This window comes from Electrophorus electricus, chromosome 4, assembly GCF_013358815.1.
Source record: "Electrophorus electricus isolate fEleEle1 chromosome 4, fEleEle1.pri, whole genome shotgun sequence".
NCBI classification, from domain to species: domain Eukaryota; kingdom Metazoa; phylum Chordata; class Actinopteri; order Gymnotiformes; family Gymnotidae; genus Electrophorus; species Electrophorus electricus.
In genome coordinates, this window is record NC_049538.1 from 16,212,037 (window position 1) to 16,234,857 (window position 22,821).

A 22,821-nucleotide genomic window follows, 5' to 3' on the forward strand; every position below is an offset into this window, starting at 1 on the left:
GTTCCAGTGACAGGAACTGTTAATGCTTCAGCATACCAAGAGATTTTGGACAATTTAACGCTCCCAACTTTGTGGGAACAGCCCCTTCCTGTTCCAACATGACTGCTCACCAGTCCACAAAGCAAGGTCCATAAAGACATGGACGAGTGAGTTTGGTGTGGAAGAACTTGACTGGACTGCACAGAGTCCTGACCTCAAGCTGATAGAACACCTTTGAGATGAATTAGAGTGGAGACTGCAATCCAGGCCTTCTTGTCCAACACCAGTGTCTGACCTCACGAATGCGCTTCTGGAGGAATGGTCAAAAATTCCCACAAACACACTCTGAAACCTTGTGGAAAGCCTTCCCAGAAGAGTTGAAGCTGTTATAGCTGCAAAGGGTGGGCCAACATCATATTAAACCCTATGCATTAAGATTGGGATGTCACTCACATTCATATGCGTGCGAAGGCAGATGAGCGAATACTTTTGGCAATATAGTGTAGTGGGCAAACAAATAAAGCAGCTGAGGCAAATATGTTTTTGTCTAAGTGTCTTCTATGTGATAAAACAGCTGCCAATCATTCTGCTTGCTCCTGGAAAACACTTGGTAATTTGATAGCAGCCTCCCCCGACCCCCGACACCTTGGTAAGTGTGAACAATAGTCACTCAAAGAAAATAGCTCTTTATGGACCACCAGCAATGGGAGAATATAAAAGAGTAGGGTGTTAGGGGTCTATCCAGGAACATGTCCGATAAATAAATAAAAGAAAACAATTGATAGCAAAATCAATAATGCATGTAAAAGAAGACAGAAAAATGCAAATATCCATGTTCTCACACCCATGCAATGTGGGGAACAAGCTATCCAGCTTATAGTGACAGCATTTAAACAAGACAAAATACCGTTTTAGCACTGTTTGCTGCTATATCTGTGACCAACTGTGATTTGTTTATTATTCTGTTTGCGTTGTTTTTTTTTAAAAACAAAACAAAAAAACAAAATAAAACAAAAAAAACCCACAACAAATGATGGCATTTCCAGTTTGACAGTGAAGTAAAGGAAATTTAGGGTCGGGGAAAGGAGCAGCAGAAACCTGACAGAAACAGAGCTATAGAGTAGAAATAATAGCCAAACTAAGAGAGTACTCACTTTCTCTAAATTGAAGAAGTTAATTACTCTAAGGCTGCAGTATAATCAAAATGCATCGGAAAAAAAACCTAGGGTAAAACAATGTTTTCCGTTAGCCTGCTGAGTTTTAAGGTAGACTTTTGAATAAGAAGCTGGAGAATTAGCCAACTTCAATGGTTATTCATTCCAGCAAAAAACAATCATGAAGAGAGACTCCATGAGTAGTACTGGTAGTTTCTTTCTGTCTGCTCACTTAGTGCCTGGTGTGCCTTACATTTTAGGAAGGTGTGTAGTGGGTAGAACAGTGATTTACCACTGAAATTCATAAGAAAAGTTAAATGGTTATTATTAAAGTTGATGTGGAATTACAATTGCATTCAGTAATTAGAAAAATGTAGATGAACTATAATGTAAATTTCAGAAGTGAGGCAGTTGTACTAAGCAGACAGCCATGCAGACACACAGAGAGAGAGTGCGAGTGTGTGCATGCACGCTGACTGAGTACAAGTACACAGCTGAGAACAAAGTAGGTGATGATCAAGGCAGTAAATACCATCTCAATAAGAGAGAGACTGGCTGTAAAGCAATAGAAAGAAAAATGAATGCTTATATGCTTTATAATTGTATTTTTTTATCTTCATCTGTCATATCCATGCATCTGTTAAAAAAAAAAGCAAAAAAAAAAAAAAAGCATATAATACATTTCACATGAACAATTCTCCCAAACAACTAAGCTAGAGCTCCATGGTGGTTTTTAATGAAAAAACCTGATTGAATCCGATTGGTATTGATATCAAGTGACATTCAAAGGCAAGTTATTGGTATTAGAGCAGTACAAGAAAAACTGGCATCATGCCATCTCTAAAAAAAATATATTTACACATTTCCATACTTTTCTGTAAGAAGTCTCCAAAATGATGCATTGACTGCATCCCTTTTTTATCCTCCACTAATGTCTTACAAATGAGACAAAAATATCAGACATGCTCGTCAAGAGATAAATTACCATTCAGATAATAACAATACTATTCAACCTCTCATGCTGGATCAGAAGATGGATAGAATGCAGGTGGACAAGTACATGGTCACCTGGGTTACAGAGTCTGGCAGACCCCAGTATGTGTAGCTGGATAACTGCCAGTCTGAGTGCCCTTCCTTTTAATACTCTACACCACTGATTCCTAGTACAGGTCTGGTTCCTGCCAGGAAGGAGAATACAGGGACAGTGTGAACATCTTTAAGTAGCATGAGACGACCATCCGCTCCTCAATGTCTGCAAGACCAAGATGATGGTTTATTTCAAGAGGAAGAGGACTGCAACTATTGTTGTTTTTATTATTATTATTATTAGTAGTAGTAGTAATTAGTTTCTCAAACTCAAGGTCGCGCTACAAATATCGCTGCTTTATTCATTTATTTTTACACTCACACACACACACACACACACACACACACACACACACGCGGTGAGAAGCGGCAGCCAATCTGCGCACAGCATACTCTCGATCATAAACCACAGCCCCTTGGGGAACTACACTGGGTGCAGGGAAAGGGGAGAAGGTTAAAACCAGGACAGAGCACCAACCCTCACTGGACGGACACACACACGGGACAATTTAGAGTATCCAATCAACCAAGCCTCCATGTTTTTGGATTGTGGGAGGAAACCAGAGACCCCAGAGGAAACCCACATAGACACAGGGAGAATATGGAAACTCCACCCAGCTAGGGACTCGAACCCAAGACCCTAGTGCTGAGAGGCAAAGGTCCAAATTGCCATCAACCAGGCCAACTGCCATCAAGGGTCAGGATGTTGAGCTTATAAGACATCTACAAATACCTGGGTGTCCTCCTCTACAACAAAGTGGACTGGAAGTACAACACAAAGGCTGTGTACAGGAAGGTGATGAGCAGATTTTACTTTTTGAGGAAGCTCAAGTCCTTTAATGTATGCAAGCTGCTAGCAATCTTCTACCAGTCTGTTGTTGCAAGTAGTCTTCTATGTTGCAGTCTGCTGGAGAGGCAACATCAAAAGTAGGGATGCAAATACATTTTACAAGCTCATTCTTGGGTTGCCCTTTGGATGGCTTTGAAGTAGTGATAGAAAAGGACAATTCTTAGCCAACTCACCTCTATTTTGAATAACACCTTATACCTCCTCCATGACCTACTTGTACCTTCAGCAATAGACAATCAGCGCCGCTGTAACAAGGAATCACACTGTACAACACCTTTCCACTGTGTTGGGACATCATTACTGTGCACTGAACCTCTATAGCATTAGCTGTTCATCCTAAATATCACTATGCATATGCACTCCTACGTTATCTAAACGTGCAATACATCTATCTATCTCTCACTGCTTAGCTTACACTGGCACATTAGCTGCACTTCATTCTATTCTTACAGCTTACAACCTAAAGATATGTACTTATTTTGGGTTAACTTGGTCATTGTATTATTCTCTGAACTTTTTTGGTAGATGTAATTTGGTCATTATCAGTGATTATTCAGTGGATGCCTCTATAAATCTTTACACAGCCACCTGCATAATAATAATGTGACTTACTCCACACTTATTCATGTTTCCACTTTTTGGTAGTTGCATAATACTTATGCAACTTACTGAACATTCTATTTTATTTTTAATCTCATTGTACTGTATTTATTATTGTTGTAGCTATTACAGCTAGTTTTTAAATTATAGATATTGCATCATATCTATACCACTTCTATTTTATTTATATATCTGTAATTAGGTAACTTTGCTCTAGTCTTTGTCTATTACACTGCTGTGACATTTGACTTTCCCTCTGGGATCAATAACCATCTATTTAGGAAGCTCAAAGAAGAACTGATCTCTCTCAGAACTTTAGAACCACAGAGAATGAATGTTATGATTTAAAACACATACTTTTTCCTAATATAAACTGGTTGCTGCTCCTTTAGAAGCACTTTGCTTGCCCAGTCAATGAAGGACCTCTGTCTGTAATGCCCTGTTTCTCTGGAAACCTTGTGTACTTCACCACACACACACACACACACACACACACACACACACACACACACACACACACACACACACTATTTTGTAAGGACATAGGAATGTCATTCAGGATTGAGAAGTGCAGTTGGCAGAGAGAAAAAGAATAGTGATCAGGACAGAAGGAACTGAACTTTTGTAAGTCCATATAAGAGATGTAACAACATTCATGATTCTCCAATTACACAGAGGCAAAAAACAGAAAGGCAGTAACATCCAAATACCTCCATAGGGTAAGGCAGGCCCTCAAGTGTGAGCTGAAATAAAAACAATAAGATCAATACTATAAACATATAATGTGCCATCAGATACCCAGTAGCCATAATAAGAGAAGATTAGAGCAGGAAGCTGCCAATGTCAAGACCAGAACTGTGTAAAATCCAAATGTCCAGGGTGAAACATGAAACATCTGTAAACATATCCAAACAATGGCCCCCAAGCATAAGCAAATGAGGGTGTGCCTCAGACACATGGGGGAACAAGGTTATCATTGAAGCAGAGGAGGTGTCATGGCAGGATAAGCTCCTCCATGGAATACCTTAGAATACCTCCAACAGATAGTAGAGGTCGCTAACATAAGACAATCCTACCAATGGCTTGAAAAGGCAGAACTGAAGAGCAGAACATAGGTGATAATCGTGGTGGCACAAGATCAAGCACTAAGCATTAGGTCAATCATAACAGGGATGCATCAAATCTACCACTTTTTCCCTACCACTGCTATGCTGATGACACGCAATTATTTCTCCCTTTTCCACCCTCTGATACGCAGGTCTCGAGACATACCTCAGCATGCTGGACTGACATTGTGTCATGGATGACTACCCACCACTTGAAGCTCAACCCCAGGAAAACAGAGCTTCTGTTCATCCCAGGTACTCCCAACCCTCATCATGACCTCACTGTTTCCTTCGAGAACTCCCTGGTTTCACAATCCCAAGCTGCCCATAGCCTGGGAATAACTTGACAACCAGTTGTCGTTCTCAACTCATGTTTCTAATCTAACCTGGTCTTGCAGATTCCTCCTTTGTAACATACAAAGGATTTGGCCCTTTCTTTCACAGGGAGCTACGCAGGTACTTGTGATCTCAAAGCTAGACTACTGCAACTCACTATTTGCTGGTCTTCCTCTAAGAGCCATCAAACCTCTACAACTTGTCCAGAATGCAGCAGCATGACTGGTCTTCAAACTTCCGAAGTTTACACGTTACTCCACCGCTACGCTCCCTTCAATAGCTCCCAGTAGCGGCACACATCAGATTTAAAACCTTGATGCTTGCCTACAAAGCCAAAAATGGACCAGCACCTTCCTACATGAGGTCAAATGGTCAAAGCCCGATCCGTACCTCGAGTACTTTGAACCTCAAGTATGGCTCGGGTTGAAATGCCTTGCTTCAGGACTCATGGAAGACAAGCAGTGAGACTATTTTCTGTCCTGGCTCCAAGATGGTGGAATGAACTCCCACTTGCTGTCTGGACAGCAGAGTCCCTTGCAGTGTTCAAACGCAGACTGAAGACCCATCTATTTGCAGAATATGTAAAGGGAAACTGATACTGCTCCCATATTGACTGACTAATTTAGTATTTATTGTAGGGTATTGTTTTTTGTTTAACAAACTCTAGCACTTTTTTATTGCACTTGTTTAAGATAGACCTTATGTATTTTGTGTTTCTAGGCATCAGCATTGATCCCTGTGTTCTACAGTATTCTAGTTTATTAGTATGTTAGACTCTAACCTACTGTACTAGGATATTCTATGAATAAATGACAAAGTACTTTGTAAGCCACTCTGGATAAGAGCTGCTAAATGCTGTAAATGTAAACATCAAACCAGACAAGTCCCCAAGATGCAGAATGTTCAAAGAAGCCTCTGACACAATCCAGCTACCTAGCAGAATGTGAGGTCCTGGCAGGCAAAACAATGAGAGGCAGAGGTAACAAGAATACAAGTATATAGATTATATGCAAGGCATGTGAGCTGGTCTCTCCCCAGTCCAAAATCACGAACTTCAGATGGATAATGTTTGACAATATGCTCCAATATAGCCATCTGTTTGTGAAATTACTAGGCAAATGAAAAAACATAGAACAAATTTAGGTTCTACCACTTCATCCATTATAGTCCTTTGCTTTTACAGAACTGAGATAGTACAGCTTGACATACCATCCTACTCTGTGCAGACCAAGATTTTCCAGGTTTTTGATTAATGGACGGTTACAATGAGGCTGTATATAAGACAATCTAGAACAAGATGCACGCATGTTTATAAATGTGATTGAACAGAACATAGTAACTTTAATGTGAATGTGCGTCAGAGTGCAGCTCTGATGGTTCTTGGTTAATCAGAATTACTTTTAATCTGCTCAATGTTTTCAAAAGTCATATTCACATAGTTATGTACTGCCAAAAAATTATATTCAGCAGTGTAAAAAGTAATAAGATTACAGTCAAGTTAAAATAAAGCAACAGTGAGGCATCATTATTTGCACGATTACGTATTGCTTTTGGGAGGCCTGTGTGCTTTCAGTTTGATTTGTCATGGCATTTCAATATTTTGATATATTTTTGATTTTTTCCTCATTTTACACACAAGATAAACTAAATGAATACCATTTCCCTTTTCTCTTTATATTATAAAGTATAAACGACATTGTACAAACAGAAACAGAACTGACTAAACCAGTATAAGATTAAAAGTACAAGATTAAAATACAACGTTAAAAGTATAGGTAGAAGATTTTGTGTCTGCAATATAAAAAGTAATAATGACTAATGATGAGTAAATTCAGTAACTTAATATTCTCTTTAAGAACCACCAGGGCATATCTGTTCAAACAAAGATCACTGAGAATCATTTGGTGACTCTACATGAACTTAAGAAAATTAAACAACTGGCATGTTTATTAAAATAATCCTGATCAAGACCATATCCCAAAAAGTTGCCAGGATACATTAAAATAAAAGGTGCCATGTAAGACTCCCTGGAAATCCTGATTAATTGTTGATATCCAAGTGGATAATGTTTATTTACAGTTAGAGCCTGAATTTTCCTCTTATTGTTTATCCCCTGCCCCTTCCTTTCTATTCACTCATTCTGTCTTTCTCTTTGTCAGAAAACTGATATCTCCTACTTACAATAACAACTTTCTGGGCACTGCCCACTTCCTGTTCCCAAATAATGCCTAATAAGGGCTTAGCGTACAACCTAGTGAGAAGTACACAAACACATACCTTACAAATTACATAAGGCTATGTATTCTGTAATCTGAGTGAAATCCTTTTTAAAAAAAAGTAACCTTCCCAACAAAGTGCACAGACACACACACACACACGCACGAGTGGAATAAGGATAAGGGACAGACACTGAAGAATAGTTGCTCTTAGTTGGTGTTCAATCACTTTCCATCAGCCCCATCACCCCTTGTCGCATGTGTATATTTGCAAAACAGACTATAGCAAAGGTCTAGGATTTTTATAATGAGTATAGAGTTCAGCTTGATTCCCACCTCTTCTTGAGCTCCTTCCTTTCATAAAATTGCATATGCTAACATCATGCTAATGACATACACCTGTTCTCTATATAGCACCACAAAAGTACTGTGTAGCAAATTTAAATGTTAATCTAGCACACAGCCTCAGAGAAAACAATGAGAAAAAATCCAAACTTGAGACAGCTGTCCTGACCACTATACAAGAAACAAACAAACAATCTAGATGACAGGAGAGTGATAAGTGACAACTGTAGTAAAACTTTAGCGAACTCCATAATATATATATATATATATATATATATATATATATATATATATATATATATATATATATATACAAAAAGGGGGTTTTATTCCAACACTGGAAATGTGTGTGCAACAGTGAAATAGCTTGCAAGTTCATTTGGCCTAAAGCCAGCATAAGTCAGATGAAACATCTAATGACAACTTTAGTGACTCAACCCATGCTGTTACTGGCAGTTCCCTGTCCTGAAAAGCTGAGGCTTTTCCCTTGCCTTGCTATTAACTTAGTAAGTTACTTTGGCATGGGTTTAGTAATATGCCATTACATTAGATGTTCACTGAGGTTTGTTCTTTGTTGTTACCCATTTTTTGTAGTTTTCTGTAGACCTGCAGTTGAAAGTATTATTTATGATTTTACTTAAGTGTATTTGATGAGCCAAAAAAATTCAGTTCATATAATGAATAACTTAGGTGAAGTGGCAATAAGACTATTATAATAGAATATTGTTGATCATGCATCTTATGCTGCTAAAAAGTCTAAAAAGAGGAATGTCTGATCTTTTGCAGTCTAATTATAATGCAAATTAAATATTATTGTAAATGGGTATGTTTATTCAATGTCTACAGTTAAAAAATTAAAAAGTGATTTTCTATGGATTTATGTATACAAGCAAAAACTGGAATTATTTGTTATTGGATTAAAAAGGAAAAAAAAAAATCACAAATCCCTATTTCTAATTGACAAAACAAGTAAAATATAAAGCAATATATCAGAAGAGGCCTTGCATTATGATTTCATTATGGGTAAATGCGTTTTAGGAATGACACATAGCAGAGTGCCTAAAATACACTTACCCGTGGTAAAATCACTCCAACACACGCCCTCAAGTGTCTTATGAAATAGCAACAACAAGCATATGATAAAATACACCAGTGCTCAATAAATTATTACTGATAATATTCACAACAAACAAACAAACAAACAAACAAACAAACAAAATCAGCCAATATAGTCCGCCAACAAGCTTTTGATACTAAAGCAACACAATGGTTTTATTTAAAAACCTGGCACATTAATACAGGATCCAGTTACCATAGGTGTTTCTATATTGAGAATTTTTCAAATCTGCTCAGCCAAATGCTAAATCAAAATCAACAATAACTACTGATGTTGGCCATCATAGCTAAAATTACCTGGAAGGTTAATTGGCCACACATTCATGCAGTATCCAAGAATGGTCACGTGCATATTCAACTAATTTGAATGTTTTTAGATTTTGTTATATTGGTTAGAAATCCCACGTGACGTGTCTGTAATGTATCAGTCATTGTAGTGATGCAAGTGAAGATGTAAAGTAGCAGCTTTAATTTATTTTCTATTCGTATGATATCCTGTGTAGCTGCTCCTGCTTATGATAAATGGCATTAGTGCTAGTTTGAAGAAGTGAAAGCAGATTTTTATTAGTCAGCTTTTGTCAGCTTTCATTTACAGTACAACATGAGTGGCAATGACATTCAGCAGTTTTTGGGCAACCTTAAGGAAAAAAAAAAAGTGAGAAAATGAGTACTAGTCAGATTACATAAGTATAGAAGAGAGTTGTACAGGAGTTGAGTGAGTCTTTGCTGACATAATTACCAGTCAGATAAGAAATGGTCAATAATCCATTCCTGAGCATCATGGCAAGAGGAGAGACCTAGGGAGGAGAGGAGGGTTGACTGGAGAGCAGGGGAGAGGAAAAGATGACAGGAAAGGAGCTTAGAATATAGGAAGAGGAGGAGGGAGGGCTGGAGAGGAGAAGATAAGTCAGGAGGTTATAGTGAGAGAACAGCAGAGCAGATGCTCCTGATGCCCACCAAGTGTACTTGTAAGTAAATAAAACATCAATTTCCTAAACCTTGGTCACAATATCTGGACTTGTCTTAATATATCAATACACAGATTTCTGGTTATATGAGTATTGTTATACTTTATTAGTCTTTAATAATAGTAATGGTAATCATCATCATCATCATCCGAGTTAGTGAATTCCCTGGCCTCCAGGTAACTTTGGTCCCCCTCAATGTTCATGACTACAGACTTGAAAATCACAGCCAAAACCATGGCCTAATTGATGATTTTACAACAGCTTCCAACACTACTCAGCCAATCAGATTTTAGGACCAGAACTATCCAGAGTTCAAGAAGAACAGTTATCCGAATGCCCAGGGCAAGAAAAACATATCAGGACAGCAGCATGAAAAGTCACTTGCCCGGTTTAGCTAGTTCATGTTGGGGTGGTAATGCCAAACTCAATTCACTTGAATATTTAACCTCTCATAACGGGGGGGGGGGGGGAGTTCTTATTCATTCGTACAGCCAAAATAAACCAATGATATTACCTGTTGACACAGACGTCAGAGCGGGGTGTGCAAGAAAATGGCAAAGCATGAATATGAAGTAAAGCGAGTCTGCAGATTAAGTCCCTTATGGGTCAATTTTTGACCCCTCTGTACTTAAAATGTTCTGCAAATTTTTTAGGGAATATCCTAACAAGGCAGATAAAAGAGGATTTTTTTCAGAACTACAAATTTTAGAAATTGCCAAAAAAAGCCATTAGCACATCTGGACCACTGGTCATGTGCATATGACATGACAATGAAGATGATTCTGAGGTGACCAAGTTAGTCACACCAGCATATCACAGGGTTAAAACAGAAATATGTTTTTTTTTTGTAAATAGGCAAAGGTTTCATAAAGTATACTGTGAGAATGTACCTTATCTAACTTGTATGTGCTTATTTGTATATGTGAATATTACTTTAAAATACAAAGATTTGTTGGGAACAATAGAAATTTAGTTTGGGACAGTGAATTTTCCAGTAGCTTGCCTGACTGTGAAAGTAGGTAAAAAGCTACCATGCTATTCATTTTATAAATGTGCATAATTATGGCCTAAACTCTGTATAGTAACAGGCATGTCCTCAAATCAAATGAACTTTCTGTACATCCTTACATGTGTATATGAAAGCTGAAATTTTTGCTTGTACACAATATTTGTCAACACCCGCAGGTCCTCTGGGACTGAGAGTCCAGCCTTCATGGATGAAAGTGCAAAGCAAGATAACTGGGTGTTGTTCAGCTTTGTCAGAGATACCATGGCCTAAAGGGGTGTATGTAGCATTTAGAGGAGGTCCTGTTCCACATAGTCAGTATCCACTGTGAAGCCTAGGACAAAGTCAGAATGACATTCTCCATCACAATGCCTTCACCTCCAGGGAGTGTCTCCTGTGTATGACACAGTCCATGTGTCCCTCTGTACACAACTGCCTTGACCACCAGACAAAAGAGGGATTATGTATATCATCAAGGTAGATAACTGCAGCTGGAATGCCAAGCATCAAAGAGGCCCTTATCTTTTGGAAGCAGCAGGGGAGCTTAAACCACACAGCATGCAGATATACAGGAAAACACCCATGGGTCACAAAGTCCATGCGGTATCTGCCGATGGGGTAAAGTGGGACTTGTAAGTAGCTTTGTCTAAGGTCAAGTTTTGAAACCAATGTTGACCCACAGAACTAAGTAATTTCATCAGTGGGACACAGGTATTTGTGAGGTGTGATGGCCTTATTAACTGCACGCAGAGCCACACAGACACGCAGTGCGCTTCAATCAGAGCACTGACCTTTTCTGACTTTCTTAGCCATCACCAGGACCCAAGGTAAGGAAACTGGTTCAATGATGCTAGATTCCAGCAGCAGCTGCAGCTTGGCTATGACCCCCACACATGCATGGTGCAATGACTGAATGATTGGAATAAGGCGTGGCCACAGTCATAATTGATGAACTCCTTGTGCCCAGAAAGAAGAACCCCAATGCAGTGAAGAGGTTTTATTGTCCCATTTAAAATTACCCCACCCAGCCAGCAACATATTAAAAAAAAACTTTAGCCCCATAACAAAGCATCACTCAGAGCAAACCGACCAGATCAATTTTGGAATCCCCGTAACCAAAAAGAGGACAAGGACAGTGGTAATGAACTGAAAAATTACAAATAGGTGTCAGCATTCAAGACACAGACACACACACACACCTGTGTCCAAAGGTAATGGAACATACCCATCCAATTTTGCATTATTTGAATGCTACTAGCCCCACATTGTGTCCAACCTTACAATGTTCCGAACTTTCATGAGCTAACCAACTCTCATAGGAAAGCAACATACTGGCATACAGATTCATCGGGCAGCTGCCAATGTTGCCTAAATATGAATCGTGGAGCAGCAAAACGTTTACTTAGGAGACCCACAGCAGTGTTATGTCAACAGTGTTACCAAGTGTCCTGCGCAAACACTGTCTCTCCGCACCTAGGCAATGTATGAACAGAGGAAGTTTCCAAGTACCAATTGCTTTGGTTATCTCCAAGGCTACAATGTATGTTTCAAAAGGACTGTAATCAGCAAGTCCATTGCAAGGGAGGCTTGCCAGACAGCACAAGAAAGGGTTCAGATGGAGTGAGAGATACATCTTCCATCCCTATTGCAAAATCTTGTGTTTGGAATAAGCATAGTCAGAGTCATAAAGTGACTACTAGCATTAGTCCAAATTTTTACTCATACTCAAACACCCAAAAAAGATGTCAGTCCCTCTAGCTGAACACAGACCCTCTTGAGGCATCATACAACACTCACCGATTACTGAAAACTATGATGCAGAACAGAACAATCCGTAGACACAAGAGTATACTCACATTGGTCCAACCTTAGTTAAATTGTTTAGAATGATCTTGAGTACCAGTACATTTAACTAAAACTTTGTGCTGTCATGCGACCAGAGCATACTTTTGGCTTTAAAATGAATTTCAACTATATTTCTCTACATCAGTAGTGTAAGTTCTAGAATGCTGGTGCTCACACCAATTGAATAGTGAGTGGCCTTTATAGTCAGACGAATTTGCATTTTAGCAAAGACCAAAGATGGTCAGGACTGCAGAAGGACAAGTAAAGTGTAATTCCTTGCAATCTCCCTCTGCAAATGGGTGCCAATCAGAACCAGTGGCCTTATCCATAGCTATGCTCAGCCTGTGTGACATCACATATGCTCTCTGCAACAGCAGCAAAGGCATCTTAGACATCTATTTGATGTTACTTCTAAATCACATGAGAATAATCTCTCACAATATCATGATATTGCTCACTGGCAAACTTAATCAAAGAATTAAGATAAATTTAGTACTTGCATAATAATGTTTGCTTTTGTATGAGTAACAGTAAATTAACTGTTTGTGACTAAAATAAATGTATGCTCCATCAAAATATTAAAGAAATGTGTGCGTACACTTGGGCTATGCCATTTCATTGTTTTGTGAACAAACAGATAATGGCTGGCATTCTTTTAATATGTATAAAAGAAAGATGTGCGAATCTTGCACAGGCTACACCTGGTTTTATAAATAAAAAATATGTTTTGTTTTTTTTAATTATACATGACACTAAACACATTAGCAGCTTCAGTAAACTTTTAAACAGCCTCTTTATCAGAAATTGCCAATTGGGGGGGGGGGGGGGGAAACCAGATTGGTCATAAATGTGTGACATTTCAGTATTACATCTATGCAAGGTTTTATACATGAAGCACCTGGTCATTAAAGAGTTAACAGGAAACTACAGTGGATGGAAGGGGCACAACTGAAAAAAACAAAAACAAACCAACCAACCAACCAAAATAACCCAACAAACAGTCATAGCTGCTTCCAGTACAAGTATAGTCAAGCCCATCATTTTCCCCTTTATTTCTTCCCTTCCACTCCTTCACTCCTTCACTCCATGTTTGTTTATCTGGCAAACATCATGTCCTCATAACAAAACAAAAGCTAAAGGAGGTGCCAATTCAAAACTAAAGGAGGTGCCAATTCAGAGAAGGTGTTAGGCTTGCGTTAGTTTAATTTTTCATGGTTCATGACAAAATCATGCAAAAATATGATAACAGAATAAAAGAACAGGGCCTTGGCTCTAGGAATGCACATCAGTGCTTGAAGCAATTATATGGCAAAAAGATGCATCGTGCGAGACTTAGCATGCTAATCCAAATTATTCATGAATTTTAAAAAATATATTAAAATGTAATTGTTACAAAATCAACAGACCACATACAGACTGTTTTGAAGTCTTTTGCTAATGTAAAAGTGCACCTTAATTGTGGCCATTTTATTTAGTGTTTTATTTACTTGCATTTAAAAATATTACCAACTTTATTTATGCACCCCCCCCCCCAAAAAAAAAAAAAAAAAAACATGCTTCCAACTAAGGACACACAGGAAACAGACCATTATAATCTACAGGGTTTACAGTACCATCAGGATTCAAATGCAAGGCTCAGACAGCTGCACCACTCATGAGATAACTAGTACACAATTTTTGTGGAGTTAAAAAGTGTAATATTAGTGGTGGGCCGAAAGCTAGAAAAATAAAATAGTATACAAATAAAACGGTGTGTGGGTTGCAAATTGGGTGATGACTATCTTTTTACTGCATCACAGCATTTTACTGCAATGCTTTTTACAAGAACACAACATTTTCTATTTTTTAATTATACATGACACTAAACACATTAGCAGCTTCAGTAAACTTTTAAACAGCCTCTTTAGCAGAAATTGCCAATTTGGGGGGGGGGGGGGGAGATGTACATCAATTTCGTGACAATAAAATGATGATAGTTTAGTAATGCAAATTGCTTCTCACAGTTTTCTCCTCGAAAGTGATGGTGCTACAGCTGAAAGCGTAGGCACAGTGTAGCTCCAAATTGAAATGATGGGGCTACAAGGGAGGGTACTAGCTTCCTGGTAGAATGTCTGCAAAAGAAACAAAGTGTACCCCAAAGTTGTCCTTGCACACTCCTCTCTCTACTTTTCCATTTCCCTTTCCCTTTTGTGCCAGACATGTATTTTTTCAAATGACTACAGAAGGCAGAAAGGAATAATAATTGTGAAATGTTAATGATAAGAAGACTCTCACTGTTAGTGCACAACATTCTCTACAGCTGCAGTGAGTAGACCAAACATTCCTTCTCTTCCTGGACTGTAGCTGCTGTTCTACATGACCTTATTTGGGCTTGTGAACGAGCAGCTGCCTTGCCCCTCTTAATTCCCTTTACAGGTTAAAGTGTTAACACCCTGTTAAAAACATGAAGTTAAAAATGCCACTGGAGGACGCACACAGGAAACATGTCATAAGAGAAAGAATTTAATTAATTAAATGCTTATAGTATTTCATAATTTAGACATTTAATTAATCTGGGAAATGCAGACCTGTGGACAAAGATATGGGACTGTGCAGGAAATTCAGTGTTTAGTCCCTGTAAGGATCCTAAACCAAAGGGTACAAATTTTTCATATGGTGTCCATCTTCCTAAATATCCTAAGGTTACAGACACAAAAATACCAACAAATGATAAAAGTCCTCTGATTGAAAAGACTTAAATTAATAGCAACCAAAGTCAGCCATTGGGTATTCTCCAGAACAAGAAATATTTAAACTGTCCAAATATTCTCAAATTAATTTGGTTAAATTTTGCTTCACCACAGTGCTCATTAGGACCCATTGCAAGCCCCTCAGAGTACAAGTTGGAATTACCCAGCATAAATGAATTTTCAGAGAACTGCAAGATGACATACAAAATTTACAACCTGAAAACTGAATCCAAAGGCTGTATGCCAGCCAAATTGAGTATGCCTCAGTCAGACAGGAGAAGTGGTCACAATGGAAGGAGAGGCAGTCTCATAGCAGGATAAGCCTCTCCATGGAATGTACCACTAACAGACTGCAGAAGCGTCTGTCATAAGACAATCCTACCAATGGCAGGACCGAAGGACAACACAGATGCACTAATCAAGACAGCACATGATCAAGCACTAAGCATTAGGTCGATCAATGCAGGGGTGCATCACACCAGAGAAAGCCCAAGATGCAGACTTTGTAAAAGATCCCATGAGATAAACACCTAGTAATAGGGTGCAAAATGATGGCAGGGAAAGCATACACTGAGAGAGACACCCAAGTGGTGGACATCATATACAGGTACATATGCAAGGAATATGATCTGAACACCCTCAAGTCGAAATGGGAGGAAACACAGAGAGTGGTAGAGGACAACAAGATCCTGTGGGACTTCCAGATCCAGTCAGATAAACAAACTGACCAGGCACTGTGATAGTAGATAAGATGCAGAAACAGCAGTTATAATATAATGTAGCAGACCCAATTGATGGAAAACATCACAAGAAAGTAATATGAGAAACTGGAAAAATACCAGGGACTAAAAGAAGTAGATAAAAGCTTGTCCCAGTGGCGATAGGGGAATTTGGGGCTGTGACCTCTAAAACAGAGGAGTGGCTCCAGTAGTTCCCAAAAATGACAAATCTCAGTCCACAAAGCACAATCCTAAGAAGAGCACTTCTCCCTCAAACTCGAAGGCTAGCAGAAGCCCTAACAGCGAGGGATGGAATTTTATGACACACACACACACACACAGAGAGAGAGAGAAAAAAGATTCAAAATTGTAGTAAAGCATACCATTTCCAGAGAAACGGAAGGTTTCGGACAGAGGTCCTTCATCAGCTGTGCAAGCAAAGCGCTTCTGAATTAGTAGGAGGAGGAGCCAGTTTATATATGAAAAAGTAGTTGTTTAAAACTTAACATTTGTTCCATGAGGTTCTAAAGTTCCAAGAGAAAATAAAAGTTTCAAAGGAATTTCCTAATTCCATTGCAGCCATAGCAACAACTGGCAATTACCTACAGATAGGTAATTAAGGCAGTATCCATTAGTATTAAAATGCCTTGCCACTGGATATGACAAATCCTTTATTCTGATGGTCCAAAGGTGTTAAACAAACAAATCAGCAAGCCTTTTCTTGGTTTCTCCAATGTAAAGCTGATTACATCTCCTACAAGTAATACAGTAGATGGCTTCTACAGTGATTCATGAGGGAGAATGGATGATAATTGATCCTTTTCATTTTCATGCCAGTAATTTTAGTGGCTGTTTTTTTTTTTTTGTAGGATGATAAGTCCGTGCGAAAGGAATTCTTGTAGTCAGTGCATCCCGCTCTCTGAACAGGTAAAACAAAAGCAAAGGCATCATCTACGATTTCCTCAGTAAACCTTCAGTTTTGAAGATATTCACACATTTCCATGCTTTTCTGGTGTCTTCATTCTCACTGCAAATGTGTTTTAGTCTAAGTAGCTGAAAGGGATGGAGTTTTTACAGGCTTTGGAGTGTGAAGAATTGTACTGCAAATAGGACGGAGAGTCTGTAGGTTTATAATAGATGGTAGTATTTAACCAAGAATTAGCAAACTTTATTGAAACATCCAAAAAGGCCATCTTCATGCCAGGATGCGCTATACTCCATGTATATTCAAAAGCTGGGTAGAACTTTGAGAAAGAATAAATGAACAGTTGGAGGTCTTCTAATGTGCATGTAGCAATACCAAAAATGCATCCCAGAAATTATAAAGGTACAGGTCCAATATATTGCTTAAATTCATGTGCCCAAGAGGTTTGCTGCGCTACACACAGATACAGTACACTATCAATCCACAATGACAGTGACCTGGTCCCCTCAGCAAATAAAAATAAATCCTAATGAGAACTTCTGGTCACTATCAAGTGTGAGATTTACAGTAAGGGAAGGCAATTCAACTCTTTCAACAGCATATGAGAGGCTGTGATGGCTGCCTCAGCTAAAATCATTTGCAAACAGGTCAAGAAACTGGTTCAATGGATAGAAGGTTGATAGCAGTTAATGAGAATAAGGGTGGCTGTATTCATCACTGAATAGTTGCCTAATAATAGAGATGGCACTGATCTGATCCCAAGTATCAATCAGGTCAATATCAGCAAAAATGCTGGATCAGATTTGGGGCAAATATTATTAAGGAAACTGATCTACACATTAACAAATGTGCCCAAATACACACGTGTGATGATTTGCATTGCTACCATTCTGATAACCCAGTTTGGACTAACAGGTTATCTGCCTTTTAAGTGAAAGAATTTAAACGAAACAAAATAGCGTTTTAGCACTGTTCATGACCATGTATCTGCAACCAATTATTACTAATCCATTCTTTATTAAAAAAAAAAAAAAAAAAAAAAAAAAGTTTCTAGTTTGGCTCTGAAGTAAAGGAAATTCAGGGTTGAGGAAATGAGAAAGCAGCAGAAGACAGAAACCAAGCCGGCGAAGAGAAGGAATAACTAAACAAGTAACTAAAGTAAATTCATGGAGCTAACAAGTCTTCTTAATAATTCTTCATTTTAGCATATTCAAACCACATGAAAAAATGCAAGATCTGCTGATTTTGCCATTAGCCTGCTGAGTCTTAAAAGGTGCAACAGAATGGAAAACTATTTTCCTTGGCATAGTTAAATAAGGATAATAATAATAATAAATAATAAATGCAAATCCCATAAAAACAATAGAATGTGATAAAACAATTACAAAATCCTAAACTGTTTTGTAATATAGACTTCAAATGCATCCCACTGCTTATCACACTGGCTGAAATATATGCCACACAGCAATGTTTTCACTGTGGTGGTATGCTTTGGAACATATGCAGCTTTTTTCCCCCTCATACTTTTCTCTTTAAACACAGGTTAAATTTTAAGTCATTTGTTCATAGGTTTGTCACATCATTCTAGAGCCTTTTAACTTCATGTAATTATACATCTTGTTGTGAACCCTTGTGATGAAGGCTGAAGGCAGCAACCCTACCCAAGCCTCAAACCCAGGTCTGACAGGAGGTCAATGTGACCACCGGACCAAAGAGCCAGTTCCCTGGCATAGCAGCCAGACCACCATTTAACCTTCCTAAGTGACTGTCTCCATCAAAACCCTCTGCGGTCATGCAGGTGAATTTCCATCTGAAAATAATTGGCAACTAAACAGTTAAATAATTAACTGTATAACTGATTTAAAATGGAAATCGTGAAGAAGTAAAATTGCGCATCTTAACTTGGGACAAAATCCCTATACACATTGTATAGGCTTATGAGCAGGATGTCTACAATACACATTTTATATGTCTTCTCAGTGATGACTCATCAGAACAGCAATAAAAATCCCACAGGACAAATCAAGAATGGAATGATAGGAAATAAATGAAGTGTAAACAAAAAGACTCAGGCTTTCATAATTTTTGGTTCCATGTATAAAAAGCATTGTGGTAAAAACAAGTTAATGATAAGGTAGTGAAAAACAGAGGTTATTAAAAAATGGTGTAGTGGGCCTACACATTCTACAGTACAGAACACTATAATTTTGATTCTGGTTTATTCCTTGATCTGATCAACAGTCTTTCTCCAAGACTAAAAGACGACAGACACATCTAATGTTTTGTCCTTGTCTTTGATTTCTTGATTTTATTTTGTTTCAGCTTCACAAGCATGAAAGCCTGCTTTACTGGCACAAACAATATTTCTTTAGTTCTCCTCTTGAGAAACAACAGCCATAAACTCCAAATGCAAATGCCACACCTACAGTTGGCACTAACCTCTGACTAGCACACAGTGCATCCTGGCTTAAGCCCTCATCTAGCCTATGAGCATTACCAAACAAAGAAAGCTGTTTACTGGCAAATCTCTGCAGGCCTTGCAGGCTGATAACACCAGCTAATTGTGCTACTGTCATTAATCAAACATGAAACATGTTCTAAGTGATAGCGACAGAAATAAACAGAGGAACAAACTGACTGGGATGACTGGACTTAATACAGCAACCAGGCTGGATACTTCCTATGTTGAAATGATTGATAGCAGTGAAATTTTAACCCAGAGCTGTGGGTAAATGAAATGGTCAGATTTGTTAATTTCAGGATTTAAATGTCAGACGATACTCTATTACTGAATAACTAGGCAATCCCCAGGCAGGAAGAAAAACAGAAAAAAAGCAACCTTTTCACCAAACTACAGCCTGGCAGGATTTCACAACCATTGCAGAACAAGATCAACTTAAGTTTATTCATCAGCAAGGCAACAAACAATGGCTCTCTGTTAAAATGGTAAGACATCTGCAGCATCTGCTGCTTAGAATCATTAGTGAAGATCAATTTGCATGCCCACACTGTTGAGACCGCGTGAATACATGCTTCTAATCTGAGACAATGGTAGCTCTCTGACAACTTGTTTTGCAGGTTATTGCTGGCAAGGTTGTTGAGATGGAAGAGGAATGGAATTAATTGGCAACTCAGTATTCCCTAATAATTCCCTAATCATTTTTATTTGTTAGCTTGTGATGTATTGGAAGAAAAAATGGACCACTGTATAAGAAACAGTGAAAAGCAGCATTCCACACAATACGGAGTAAATCCGGGACTGCTAACTGCACAGGCTGTAACAAGATGTGGAATGCACATCTTTGCGTGCCACACATGGTTTACATGTAGTTCCGGGTACACCCTCGCCAACTGCAAGGAGGGAGGAAGGGGACTACGTACAAAGGGACAGGTAGCTAATGCAACGGCTGCATTTATAAAGTTCGCACTCCCGAACGAAAATATTATTTAGCTTGTATGTGGACATGTGCATTGTATAGTATAATAAAATATTCCATAGTTAGAGTAAACCGCAGATTAGCCACAAAATTAGCTCACAAGCCAAACAGACAAGAAAAATAATTAAATCCAGCCGTCTGAGTTTATCGGTTTCACTGACTTAAATTTTAAAGTGATATTAAAATGTTTTATAAACTGCATAAAGTAGCAACAGAATGAGAACTTAACGGACTGTCAGATCCAGACAACACAACCGCTACCACAAAGCTAGTATACTTCACGCACCTATTCTCTCGATTTTTTTGAGATTTCAAATGAGTAAACACACATTATATGAGACTCTACTTGCTTAAACACTCTGAAGTCATAAACAACTCTGAGTCGGCCGCTTTGACGATATCCAAAAGACTCACATCGAGATCTAATCACATAGTAGGCGTATGAAGAAAATCGTTATATACCCCCCAAAAAACTTTCACCGCCTGTGTCCGAAGCAACAAAAACTATGCACTGCACTGTATCATGTCCAAAACAAAGTCAACACAAAAGCATAGGCAAGTCTCATTCGACCTGCTTTACCTCATTGTCTAGCGACTCTGTAGATCGTCTCTCTTCTGGACAGCCTTCAGACGAAAATACAGCCAAAACAAAACCCCAAACGCGACAATGTCGATGAGTTATTCATCGAATAACCTCACTCCAAAAGCTTTTTTTCCTATTTTCTAGAAATAGTTTCTTATATATTCAAGGGAAGTGCAAGGATTTCAACTCGTTAATTTCCTGGTTTGGGCGAAAAGAGGGTGGGAGAGTGGAGCGGGCTTGTCAACTCCAATCAGTATCCTGGACTCATCTGTGTATTTCTCGCTCAATAAATATTAGGCTCCAAAATATATTTATACGCAATTATTCATATAGAAATTTAGTTTGTGCAGCCGCTGAATGGCCTTTTCCAAATCCTTGACGCGCTACAGTTCTCAATAAACTCCCAACGTCATTCACTAATCTGCCTAATTTAATTCTATAACTCGGAGTATTCCTGTCTCCGCCCTCCCTCCTGAGCTGGGGAAAATATCCGCCTCTCCCTCAACAGCCCAGCGCCATAATTCCTATCCTGGTTTAAAAGGGCAACGTTTGGTGAAGTGGACAAAAAAAATAAGAATTCAGGGTCCCCTTTTAATTTAAAGGGGCAAGTGCCTGAATCAGGTTTTTATGTAGTGTGTTTCGAGACCTAATCGAAAAGGCTGCTATAAATTAAAAAGAAGCAGAGAGACATGATAAACTGGTTCATTATCTCCGAAAGACAAAACGTATGTTAATAATCTAGGAGTCATTTTTCAGAGTGATCTTGGCTTCAGAGATCACATCAGTAATGTCCATAAAAGCACTATACTGTACCCACTATAATATCTCTAAGATCCACGACATTCTTTCCACTGCTGACAATGAGAAACTTTACATTTATGTCACTTTGCAGAGGCTTATATCACTTTCCAGAGTGACTTACAAAAGTGATTTTTATATATTTGGAGATCATTTGTCCTTGGTACTGGTACATAGAGATTTTTTTCCAAGTCACTGGAGGAGTTATAAGACAGTGTAGGAAAAAAAGAGTAAAAAGAAAGTATAAACATATAGAGACAAAGTGGCATTTTGTTATTTTTGTTAGTTTATACATTTGTTAGCTGTATGAATATATGATATATGTGTTTTCAGTGCTGGAGCCAACATCCCCAACATGTTAATTTTTATAAGTGCTTTGTCCCTTAAGACATCTTAATGACTGTCCCCCCTCCCCTACGTCCACATGGATAAACTACTCTAATGTATACTATCAGAAACACATTGAACTATTTTTCAGTAATATTCAGCTACTAGTCTACATTGTGTACAGCCAGTCAAGGTATCCTGCACAGATACTTAATAATTGACTATTTTCTTTAAACCAGTTTATCACATTAGTAAAATAGATGTCACTGGCCATAATGTTTATGGTAACTATTGTACTGAGTACAGTGCTGTGCATGTTGCACCATAGTTCATTGAGGAAAGATATTTGTCCTACTGTATACCATATATAGTTTGGATGATAGTAAAGACCTTCATGATTTGATATGGAATAACATAACAGAAGTGCATATGAAGACTTTTTAGACAATTAGACTGGATTACTGAAATGTTTTTTTTTATCTATCTACATGCTCTACTGCAAAATTAAAACATTTTCAAAATTACTCCAACATAATTAATACATCACTTTATTGGTTACCAATGCATTTTAAACTTAAAGATTACTTAATTAGTTTTCAAATGTCTTCATGATTTTTCCCTGTTAAAGCTTAGCAAAAATAATATGTTAAATATATTATAACTAGATCACACTGGTTATCCAACAGCTAAAGTGTG

The 22,821-nt window shown here is 38.3% G+C and overlaps 1 protein-coding gene across 1 annotated transcript in view; it reads right to left on the reverse strand.

Moving 5' to 3' along the window:
- vaspb (vasodilator stimulated phosphoprotein b) overlaps positions 1–21,488 on the reverse strand; it is a 61,030-nt gene extending 39,542 nt beyond the window's left edge. The window contains exon 1 of the mRNA XM_035525729.1: positions 20,998–21,488. Coding sequence (XP_035381622.1) covers positions 20,998–21,002 — 5 coding nt within the window. The 5' untranslated portion in view covers positions 21,003–21,488. The remainder of the gene's footprint in view (positions 1–20,997) is intronic.
- Between the last annotated feature and the right edge of the window lie 1,333 nt (positions 21,489–22,821).